Raw genomic sequence first — 12182 nt, 5'->3', positions numbered from 1 at the left:
AGGGCAGTTCAGAAGAGAGAGATTAAAGGCAGTGTTAGTAAATGAGGTGTTGTGAAGAGAGGAGTGATTTTGAATTCTAAAGCATTTGTAGCGGTAACTAATTTGTATAGCTGAATAATTAGGGTATACAATGTATCAGAAACCCCTTTCCTATTGTGGCATTTATTGCCCGGACTGTGTGAAACAGTGGCCATTTGTCTGACCTGTGTTCTGTGAAAATGTTTCTCATCCAAAAGAGAATTTTTACTAATTTCAGGACCTGAGAATTGAATCACAGCCACAATCATTTAAAATACATCCCAGAAATAACAAGAACAAAAGTATTTTAAAAACCCCAAGCAAACAAAAGAAAGCCCAGAAAGCCTTGTGTTGTTCTTTTGTAAAGATCCATTTGTGGGTACATTGTTCTTGAATCCAGTTCCCACCGTTGTTCCTTTCATGACTGGTGGAGAATGTATTTTTTTTCCTCTCTTTTATTTCATAATCCGTAGAAGGGCAAAGCTGAAGATTTGTGGGCTCTATCACCGAGTGATGATAGAGCAGTATACGTGCGCACTTAAAAAGAAGCATTTTTCATCATAACAGGGGCCATGTGTGCCTCTAATAAAGGGCTTGCAGCAGTATATTGCAAGCTAGTTAGGAGCAGTGCAGTTCCCAGAAGCCCAGATGAGTATAAAGAAGAAGTAGGTTGGAGAAGCTGTCGGGAACAGAGATATGACAGAGCAAGAAGATGTAATTGTCTCAAATACAGGCAGTGGGAGAAAATGATCCGTAGTGTTTGAGATAAAACCTTCCCATTAATTTCCAAAGAAGCAGTAGAGGTTGATCCCATTCTTTACACAAAGGCAACGTGGATGGAAAGTTTTGCGTGTTCAGTTAAGAATAAGCCCTGAAGGCTTGATCCTGTGTTGAGATTTGCCTGACAGGTATTATGCCTTCATGGAGCACTCCCTTTTTAATATTTTGTGAGTTTTTATGTTCCAAATTAGGGTATCAGGTTTTATATGAAGCCTTATTGAAGCTATGTAAATACCACCATTGGATGATCAGTAGAATAAAGAAAGAAACTAATTCTCTGGAGCCTTCAAGGAGGGCTTACTGTGCTATGGCCCATGGCATTTCTGAACTCCTGTGTACTAAGAGAAGAGGAGAATTGAAGCACCATCCAAATTCTCTCCCTTCAGTTTGAAAGAGCCAGTCTTTACTGGTGAGAAGTTTTTAATTATGTTTGATAAAGTGTGTTGGTTCCTGAGCAAGTTTGGATGACCTAAAAGATGCCTTTGGATACAAGTTATAGGTAGAGAAGCTGGATCCAACCTGATTCCATCTTGTTCTAGTTGCTTTCTTTCTTCAACCTCTAGAAGACAGTTTTGGGAGTTCAGGTAATTGTGGTGTTTTTTTTTAAGGTGGTCATTTCCTAAAAATGATTCTGGAGAGAAGAGAGGCCTTTGTTTGTTCTAGCATTTGTTTGTTTTCTCCTATTCCGAGACTTCTGGAGCTGGCAAGCATTTCTGCATGTGTACCTTCAGCAGCATGTATAACCCCATAGCTATGCACATATTCTCCCCAAGCATCAGGCAGAAGTCTTATCTCTGTGTGCATGACATACAGCTTGCTCTGTGGAAATGCTTTCAGATATCCTTACCAGAGGAAGGAAATGGCTCCTATCTCTGGATTTTTATAGCCGAGTGAGTAATTCCCATTTTTCTGGCTGTGAAACATTTATGAATGTGACTTTTTTCTCCAGATTTCTGGTGATGTTTTTCACACAGAGTGCTTTCTTTAGGACTTCTGGTTGCACTTTGTTGGGGTGGCATAGTTTCTGGTTTCTGGTGAGGTGAACCATGAGTGTATACATTATTGTAATTGCTTTTCTGGTATTTACAATAACAAAATTTAAACATATGAACGTTTGCAAAAGCAAACAGAAAGGTGTGAACATGGCCAACAAATAATTGTGAAAGCAGGGATTTTGGAATAGCCACAAGGAGTTATGCCCAGGATTTTTTAGAGTCAACCACACAGAAGTTAGGAACTTCCCTGTTTTCAGAAAGAAAACTTTGCCCGGTAATGCTATTCTTTGGTAAATATGGAAGCAGCATTCACAGCACAGTTCCTGGATTCAAAACCACCTTCAAAGTTTGCAGCTGGCATCCAGATTGCCTCTAGTGACTGGTTTGTAGCCAGTGGGAGCCAGATGCCTACAAACCTGCCTGACCTTACAGCAATCAGGATCCTGTAAGGAGGGATCCTGGTCATCTGCCCAGCTGCAGGCTGTCAGCACAAAGGTAGATGGGGTGGCTGGGGGCCTGTGGCTGGGGGGCTGCTGTGAGTATATGTGCACCTGATGTTTCTTTTGGGGCATGCCAGTGTAAATATCACAGAGCTGGCATCAGGGATTTTCTGTTATCTACACCATGTGGGCAGGGCACTGCTTGGACTTTGAGACCACTCTTGGAGGCTACTCTGTGAGGTACACCCCGTGTATCTAAATCGTTTGGGCTGTTTTGATGGTCCTAACATAAGAAGTTGCATGGATATGAAGGGGTATCTTTGTGCTCACTTTATTATCACTGAGTATTACAACATTAGCAGCTTGTGTTGGGGGGTAGGTGGAGCACTACATGTACAGACCCTCACATAAAGGAAATAGTGACCTTAACCTTGACCATTGATCTTTTGTGACCTCCTGGCTGTATTTGATACTTGTTTTGTACCTGAATGACCAGACTTACCTCTGGTGGGAACGAGCAAGGTAGAGCATCGTGGCAGGGGATGTTATATTTGTGCACTTTAATGTTTGGAAAACTTTCATAAAGGATTATGTGGTCTTGTTTTAGAAATGTAGTTTCTTTATCACAATTTGCATTCACAGAGGAGTAAAGGCAAGGGCATATGTGGGAGCTACTCTGTCACAGCTTTTTCCTCCTTCCACTCGGCTGCTGCTCAGATGGAATGCCTTGGTGTCGATATCATAGCCATTAAAGGCAATAGAAAGTACCAAGTTTGTGGGCCAGCCCTTCAGTAAGCTCATCACCATGCATATACCCTCCTTTAAAATGTCTTTTCCATCTGCCTAGAGCACTCCAAGTGATTAAGATGGTAAGACAAAATTTTACGTAGAGACGGAAAAGTGATAAGGGTATTAAAGGCAAGGTCCATGGCCATTGCGTGTGTGCCTGTATAAAATAGTGAAGTGCTTTGAGAAAGGACTGAGTTGGTAAAAGCAGACATGCAACATTTTAAGGGAAATGGTTCCCTGTCACTGTAATGACTTTCTTGGTGCTGTGTGCCTTCCCCCAAAGTCCCAGTATGAGTCTTGTTAATATTTGGCCCCAAAGGAGCAGTAAATAAGAGGCTGGTGGAAATTGTAGCCAAGCTCTCCACTCCAATCCAATGTGCAACCTTTCTCATTGACTGAGTTAACATGAAATACTGCACCATTTCTGCTGTGTTTCAGTTGAAGTTAACGCTTCCTGAGGAATGCACATTAGCTATTCCAGATGTACGGAGCTGACTGTAATGTCGTTATGGCCCCTGCAAAATAGAACCACCCACACCAATGCCAATTTCGTCTTGTGACTGTGATTATATCCAAAACAAGGGCTAGTGTGAGCTGAGCTCTTTATTTAATTCTTATATTGTAATACTGTGGTTAGAGGCAGCCAAACAGGCCTCCAGCCAGTGGTAACTGAAGCAAGTGACACTCTCGGTTTGACTCCAGTGAATGTTGAAATTGGTTAGTTGGTACCTTTGGTAGGTTTAGAATTGTTTTGGGAGCTTGTAAACAATTATTAATGAGGACAGAATAGCAAAACCTTGTCATTTTGGGGTTCTGCACTAGTTTCCCTCCTTGCTGTCATTTTTGGTAGTCTGCGGTAAAGAGCATCTATGAAGTAATTTGTTTTAAAGGTTTGCCACAGTGAAAGGATCCATGGAGTTTTATTTTTGGTCAGCCGGTTTGGGCTGCTGCTGGTGGTGGGTTTTTGGATGGGCCTTATTTTTTCTGTCGTTTTTTTCAGAGGGATTTGTGACTGTTTTCATTCTGCACCTGCACATTTTTGCAAGGGGGGACTCTTGGTCATTAGCTTTCAGGAGTTACATATTTACACCTGCAAAACGGGGCACACTCTGGGAGTAACTAATTCTGTGTGTAAAAAACATCTCATCTGTAGGAACAGGTATTTATGCTTCAAAAAATGCATGCTCACCAGTGGCGTAGGAGTGAGAGGAGACTAGCTCCTGGGATGCCTGCTTTTTCACCTTCATTTCCTGGAACTACCCAAAGGAGCAGGAGAGTTTTGTTATGAAAACCAGCCCCTGGCTAGTTAGATTTCAGATGTCTTCCCTGCAGTGTTAATTAGATGGGGTTTTTTCCCCTATAGTTTTATAGCCGTCGAGGGTCCTGTCAACCTTCCTCTCAGGACAGTGCTGTGTCACTCTTTCTTGCAGATCATTTTGAACTCCATGCACAAGTACCAGCCAAGGGTACACATCATTAAGAAAAAGGATCACACAGCTTCTTTGCTAAATCTGAAGTCAGAAGAGTTCAGGACGTTTATCTTTCCAGAGACAGTTTTTACTGCTGTTACCGCCTACCAGAATCAGTTGGTGAGTACAGTTGCTAATTTTTACAGTTTAACTAAATCCCACCCTGCCAAAAACTCCTTTTTGCCCCATCGAAACTAGGAAAGTTTCTGACATAACCTACCTTTCCATGATAATCTTTTTCACATTCAGGAGTAATTCTTAAATATATGGGTAGTACTACTGACTTCAAAGAGCCATAAGGATTATTTACGAGAGTAAAGATGACAAGTAAGAGGCTTTCTTTCGTCTTCCCTTCTGTCTACACAAAGCTGTTTGCATATTAACATTTAGTCATTTTCTAATTATAGCTCATTAAAGAACTATTCTTATTTGCAGTGATCTTTCATGCCACAAGCTATGAGCTGAGAGAGATTCTGGTTTGCACATGATGATTTCATGGGCTTAAAAAGTTGACTAATTAAACAGTAAGGCTTAAACGTAAGGAAAATCACTCAGAGATATGCTTTTCAGAGGCTGCCCAGATTACATCCAGATGTTTGAATTTCAATTTGCATGCTAGTGAATAATATATACAAAATGGAGGAGATCATAACAATGGATTGTTAATGAGTAATTTTAGGAAGTGTATAAACAATAAGAGACCAGAGGCTCTGCTTGACAGTGGATTGGGCTTTAATGTTTAAGTCAGTAGAAATAAGTTGTTGCCTTCAGTGTGACTCAGAGCATGCATTAAGGGCTTAATGACTATGGCACTTTGAAAATAAACCTATTTCCCTCTTTTGTTCCCACAAGTTAAGAAAAATATAAGTACTCTCCAAGCACATGGGCAGGCAGCATCACAGAGTCAATGTACCTGATGGATTATTTAAAGAAGTCGGCATTTCTTAATATGAAGCAAAAGTAACTGGTTTTGAAATGCTATGAATAAAAGGAAACTACTGCATAGAAGGCCAATGAAGCTCTGAATATAATGGTAGTAATATTAAGTCAGTCCTATTACAGACACCACATCCTGCTTTAAGGCTTCAATGTATTGATTTTAAACTCAGGTTTGTATCTGAATGCTGCAGAAAACACATTCAGCACCTGGCAATCTCAAGAATATGATGTTTGGACTGGCAGTTAGATTTTTTTCATGTAACTTTCTGTAGAAACCAGCAAAATAGTAACAGGCACAAAAACAGCTAAACCTGGAATTTATTTCTGTAGGATGGATTTTTGTCTACAGATGATATTTACACCAGAGATGTTTCTAAACTAACCTTCCCAAAGCACATACATTGAGTCCTGGAAAATTTCTCAATGGAACATCTCCGGAACCCCTAGAGGCTGATGTTGTCATTTTATTTATGACTAATGAAAATGGAGCCTTTTTTCATTTTTGCCATTTCTTTCAGAACTGTTTTAAGGAGGGATTGATTACATTTCTGGAGGTTATTAGATAAAAGCTAAATACATTACACTTTCAACAAACTATCTCATAATTTAAGATTTAAAGGGCATGCATTTATTTAAACAGTCAAACCACTGCCACAGAGTTGAATTGTAGGTCAGATTTCATTTTAAAATGCTTTCTAGCAGATGTTCTCTGATTGTTTGTGAGACAGTCTCTCAGGAAGAATATGGCCATAAATGATTGTGAGTCTCATCTGGCTTTGGTGGATACAAAAAGTTTCTCTTGTGATGTCATACCAAAACTTTAATATTAGGAAAATGGAAGTTTGATTGGTGAAAATATGCTCAAGAGATGAATAGACATCCTTATTGTTCTGTAGTGCAGTTGGCTTGGTGTGTTGGTGATCTAAGTCAATGGGACTAGTTAGAGCTTGTCTTTTTTCAACGTAGTTTTCATAATGCTGCCATAAAAACATTCACTGTACGTGAGGGACTAACTTTCCACTCTATGCAACATCACCGTGAGTCAAGGGCTTATGGATATCCTGGAATTAAAATGAGACTATAACTAACTTTCAGAGCTGTTTCAAGGTCCTTGTGATAAGGCTGCAGGGTTGTTTCCACCAGTTGTACCTGTGTGATGAGACAGCCTCAGACCCCTGACCAGTACTGAGGTCCCATGGTGTTTGACCAGCCCACTGAAGACCATTAATTAAAAACTCAGGTTTTATCTTTGTCAGCACGTCCCTTCCTCTCTGTGTTTCCCTCCTGGAAGACCTCTTTCTCAGAATTAAAAGTTGGGTTCAGTTGTCCTCTTTGTCTTACTTTTTTTATTTTGGAGGAGAAGCCACACTGTTTTGAAATACCTTTGTTTGATGAGAGCACTTTATTGTTTGAGGATTTGGAAAAGATCCTTTCTTTTTTTTTTTCTTTCCTGAGTCTTGAGGCCCAGGTATTAAAAATGATGTTATGGCCTCCTCAACATAGTTTTTTTGGAGGAAATTTAGGCTGAGAAAGCCTCTTAATATGAACTGTTGAGAGCTGTTTATTTTCATGGGCTTACGCTGGAGTTGATGGCATTCACTGCCTTGCAGGATGGTCCTGTGTTGTACCTCATCAAGCTATAACTCCCACTTACAATTTTATTTTTAACTCTTGGAAGGAGAGCGGCTGGAAAATCCAGACATCTCAGGTTTTATTCACCAAATCTAAATTGGTTGGACATATAGAAAATTTGGCAAGGACAATAGTGTATTTTTTTCCTGCTTCCCAAAAATACACATTGAAAGCCACTACCATGTGCCTGAGAAGTTTCACTGCAAAGTTAGGGGGATACTTTGCAGCAGAGGGATTCCTAGTCAATGTGTTGCTCTGTTGGAATAGGAAGGCTGACTGGATGACTGGACAGGTTTGTAGAGGTTTGCAGCTGCTTTTGAATAAGAGATTTTTGATTGCAAGACCTCTCATTTTTCAGTACTCTGATAGTTTCAGTGGGGTTACTCCTTTAATCCAGGTTCAGTCACTTTAAATATGAGTTCTCCCCAAACTTCTCCTTCCCTTCCTCAGCCTCTTCTCATACAAAACCAGTTAAACTGCCCAAATGTGATGGCTGGTAGGCCTGGCTGATAACATTCCCATCCCAGAAAAAAAAAAAAGAAAAAAAAGAAAAAAGGGGTGCTGATCTGAAGCCACGTCTTCAGGTCTGCAGATGGCAACTCCTAGTCTGGGCTCTTAGCAGTTCATGTGCAGCTCCACCAATAAGGCTTAGCTGTTAGGAGTGTGATTTGCATTGCTTGAGGAAAAGACAACCTGATTGATTCTGGTAAAGTATTTGGAAGCTGTAATGCTGTACGTGGGTGAGTTCCTCCTGCTCTGGGCAACATGAAGGCTGAGCCTGGTGTATCTTTGGGTCTTTCCATTGCCATATGTGTAATACACCCTGGTTTGCCTCAGCTGTGCGGTGTCTTGAGAGTAGCACACACACAAGGAACATGGATAAAATTAGCAGTGAATTCAAGAGGATGGATTGGTTGACACTTTGTACGCTGCAAACACTATATTCATGTAATGTTGCTCCTTTCTGTGTTTCCAGATAACTAAGCTGAAAATTGACAGCAACCCTTTCGCTAAAGGATTCCGTGACTCTTCCAGACTCACTGATATTGAGAGGTAATGGGGACTTTCTGTTTACTTTGCATGCAGATAAGATAAAGAGAAGAGACAGTTTGTAGGAAAAGCATCCTTTCAACTCCTCAGAAGCTATGCATTTTAATGTTATCTTATTGCATATAGTAAGACTCCACCACCTCCTTTAAAAATACTTATAAACTTTATAAAGAAAGAGCTGTTTTGAGTTTTGACATCTGTTCCAGTTGGGGCCAATATATTTGTCTTCCTAAGGGGGCTTCTTGAAGGGGGGAGAGGGTCAGTTTTACAGCTTCAAAATGAAAAGCTTTTTTCTTATCATGCCATTTAATCCTATTGAGGGCTGTGAATTGGGTCAATGGGAAACAAGGGCAGTGGTCCTGTGAAAAACATCTTTACACTCCCCAGTGCTCAACACAGTGAAAAGAAGAGAGAAGAGCTCCCAAAATACACTTCAGCAGTCCCAGACTCTGAATTAGCAATTATTGCCATCAGGATGAATGCAATAACTCCCACTCTGACAACAAAGATGCCATTTTTGTTTCGCAAAAATTGATTGCAGGCTGCACTGGGGGAAAGCTTTATCTGGAAACTGTTGAGTTTTGTGTCTGTACAGCTCATTACAAGCAACTGCTGCCATGGGGACAGAAGCATTAACCCACAGCTGAGTAGTAAATAAACTTCAATCTCTTGGCAGCTTTTCAGCACATCACATTTTTATGATATCGTGTCAAATAATTTGGCAAATGAAGCAAATTAAGCTGCCTGTGTCCTTTAGGCTGGAAGAGAACTCGATGGAGATGGATATAACACATCCAAATTTTCCTATGAGCACACAATCATGAAAGAAAGTTTGGAGAGGCCAAAACCCTCCAGGCTGCTATGTGGGGATATCCAGATGTATATGTGAATCATCTTTCACAGGTGCATACAGGAGACAAAGTGCTCACTGGAGTCATATTCGTAGAGCTAGACAAAGTCTTTACAGCATTTCAAAAGTACATCTATCTAAGCAGGTCCATGGATGGGAAATAGTGATATACTTTATACCTTACTGGTGACTGGATCATTAGTGATCCATTGAGTAAATGGGTAAAAGAACAGTAATTTGGGGAAAGAAAGCTTGCAGCTGCAGTGCACACTTGCAAAGTTGTTGAAACTTGTTTCCTAAGTGAAAGCCTTCACCGAAAAAAAAAGGCAGATTTAATAAAAATAGCATAGCCTGCTGTATTGACAGAATGCTGAGGTAAACAACATCCAAAGCTCAGGTTTGTATCCAACAAATAGTCAAGAAAGGACCTGTTGGAAGAGATTTCCTTGTTTTACAGACAGGAGACATCTAACGATACAGCATTGCAAGGGCGGAAAGAGTCTGAACAGATAAGCTGGGAGAAAAACTTAGTTACCTCTGTGCGGATGAAGGGACTATCATGGTGCTGGATACGAAGGGAATTTTTCCAGAGGACATCTTATTATAACAGCACATGGCATGGAGTCAGCAATGCTGAGCATAAGCTGCAGTGCTCTTTTGTTTATTGATAAGTGTAAGAATAGAGCCTGAGACAGGCAGCCGAGCCCAGGCACGAATGTTACCATGAAAGATAAGGCAGACAAATGTGAAGCCTACAATAAATACAAGAAACAGAATGTGAAAAGTATTGAAATTACATTAAAACTCTGGGTTTGAGAGTCCAAGTTTGGTTAAGGTCTTATTTTGACTTAAGTTGAAAATCTGAGCCCTGATTAGCAAACAATAGTATTTTAAAATACAAAACCTGCTGCACAACACATATTATCATGAGATAATAAAAGTGTAACATGCAAGAGGGCTGGTAAGAGGTTGTTTGAGAATTTCCTAAGTTATGCAAAATGGTCCAGAAATACTAAGGGGTTTATTCTGTTCTGGAATTAAAATATTCAGGCAGATGAGAATGTAATTCTCTAAGTGCCCACTAGTTCTATAGATTTCATCTTAACACCAGCAGAATTGCTTAAAGAAATCTGAAATAAAGCAAAAGGAATAGCAAAGTGAGATATGACAAGAGGAAAAATTTCTTACTTGATGTCCATTGCGACGTGCATTACAAGTAGGTGAGTGTTGAATAGTAAAACATAACTCTTGCTCAGCCCAGTTGGAAATCTAGTTATTTCTGTAAGATAACTGCTGGAGAAAAATACTTATTTGCCAGGGAAAAGACTATGAAGGCCAAATGCACGCTTGTGCAGCTCTTGAAAATGGAATAGTTATCTAGAAGCTGTGAAAATACTTTCCATGCACTCCTCCCTAAGCAGGCCTGCATACAGCACGTGCATGAGTAATCTACAGTGTGGTGCAGCGATCCTGATGGCCTCCCGTAAAGCATCCTGTGATGTTAGGGCCAAGAGAGCACTCATTTATCGTGAGTTCCAGCTTTTCCAAATGACCTAAGTAGTGTGAAAGCGTACAGAGCTTTGTATTTCATTTCCAGGTATTTAAGCCTGCTTTTTCCTAAACAGCCTTTGGGGAGGGAAACAAATCAGATCAATTGATCTTTAGAGACCTAAAGAAATTAAATTAGTCTGGAGTCAGTTACTGCACTAAACCATCCAGTAATTGGATTGCTCCTTGTAACTGATTGAAAACAGCCTCTATCTGTAACAATATAGGGAGCTTTTCTTTATAGTAGATCTGAGAGAAAAACACATCTTTTTATGACATGATGACAGAAATTGCACTTTTTTAACCTAATTGAATATGATTTTATAAATATGTGACTTTAATGATTTCAGGCTTTCCGTTCTAGATTTACGATCCCTCTGTAGGAAATTAAAGCTGCAAATGCCTTTAGGATTAAATCTACTGGCATTGTATGTGTTGGAGTTAAATAATGTGTGTAAAGGTAGTGAAATTAGCAAAACAGTAGAGGAAGTAGGTAACAGCAAAGCTGTTGAAATGCTTGCATTTTCTTTCGTTCCTGTCTAAATACAATGGAATGGTTTTCTTGTACTCATGGCTATATATGCAAAGCTTTTAACCATTGAAAAAAATCTTTGCTGAGTTTGGTATATACAAGTTTTTAGCAGGATGCAAGATTCCTTCCACGATCAACTCTTTCCCTAATTACTTGTGGTAATCTATTTACGGCAATGGGCAGACTTTATCTGGGGCTACTGTGATTTAGATAAGTTTCTGATTCACCTTTTGATCTTTTTATGTGGTATTTACATTTCCTCTACTATAAAAAAGCTCCCACAGTGGTCATGATTGAAAAAACCAAACATTTAGCAGCAATTGCCAGAATGTGAAGCTTAACATGCTGTGGTGTTGACTATGGGATGCCAAATGCAGTGATGGGGATGAATGTGATATTTTTTAATGGTAACCTTTGTGAAAAAAGACTAATACAGGTTTTCTAATGAGAAATTCACTCTGGAGATAAGATTTCAGGGAGTACCTTTGTGCTTTTGCTGAAGAAAAATCTACCAAAGATACAAGGAATGCAGAGGCAGAACCCAACAGATGGATTTTTTTTATCTTGAGTATGAATTTGTCTTTTAAATTGTTCTGAAGAATTAGCCTGTTAAAATTAAAGAGGCAAATAAAACCATCGTTGTTACATACCATTCAAAAAATTCAGTGAAAAAGGTGATAATTTCAAGAGCATGAGTCAACAGAAAACTACTGAATCATAAAATAATGATCCAACAAGAACTGACAGATCATAATCATGACCTGAACATGCTTGTTTATTTGACATTTCTTGTTTATTTGCTTGTATGTGATAGGCAAGTTCAGGGTGTGGACTTGTAACTATTAAAGACAATTAAGTGAGTATACCCATCTGCACAAGTCCAGTAATGCTTCTGGGAGGTAGAGACATACTTCAAGAGGCAATATGGAAAAGTATTGGTTGCACACCTAAGCAATTTTTAGGCAGAGAAGGGAAGGATGGGGGTAGGCAGGGTGTGAAGTAAGAGAGCTGCATCCCAACTGGATTTGCATGGTAATAAGTTCAGAATTTTCCCCTGAGGAGCTTCATGTATGAGATATGGAAACACATTGTACTGGTTTACAAGGCTGTAAGCAAAATGGATGCTAATGCCTGGATGTA

At 39.7% G+C, this 12182-nt stretch overlaps 1 protein-coding gene across 1 annotated transcript in view; it reads left to right on the top strand.

Annotated features, from left to right (window-relative positions):
• TBX20 (T-box 20) overlaps positions 1–12182 on the top strand; it is a 33934-nt gene that overhangs the window by 10230 nt on the left and 11522 nt on the right. Inside the window, exons 5-6 of the mRNA XM_027675665.1 lie at positions 4453–4611; positions 8039–8115. Coding sequence (XP_027531466.1) covers positions 4453–4611; positions 8039–8115 — 236 coding nt within the window. The remainder of the gene's footprint in view (positions 1–4452; positions 4612–8038; positions 8116–12182) is intronic.

This window comes from Neopelma chrysocephalum, unplaced genomic scaffold, assembly GCF_003984885.1.
Source record: "Neopelma chrysocephalum unplaced genomic scaffold, ASM398488v2 Primary Assembly neopelma1_26, whole genome shotgun sequence".
In the NCBI taxonomy this organism is placed as follows: Eukaryota; Metazoa; Chordata; class Aves; order Passeriformes; family Pipridae; genus Neopelma; species Neopelma chrysocephalum.
This window is presented reverse-complemented; position numbering and strand designations above follow the sequence as displayed.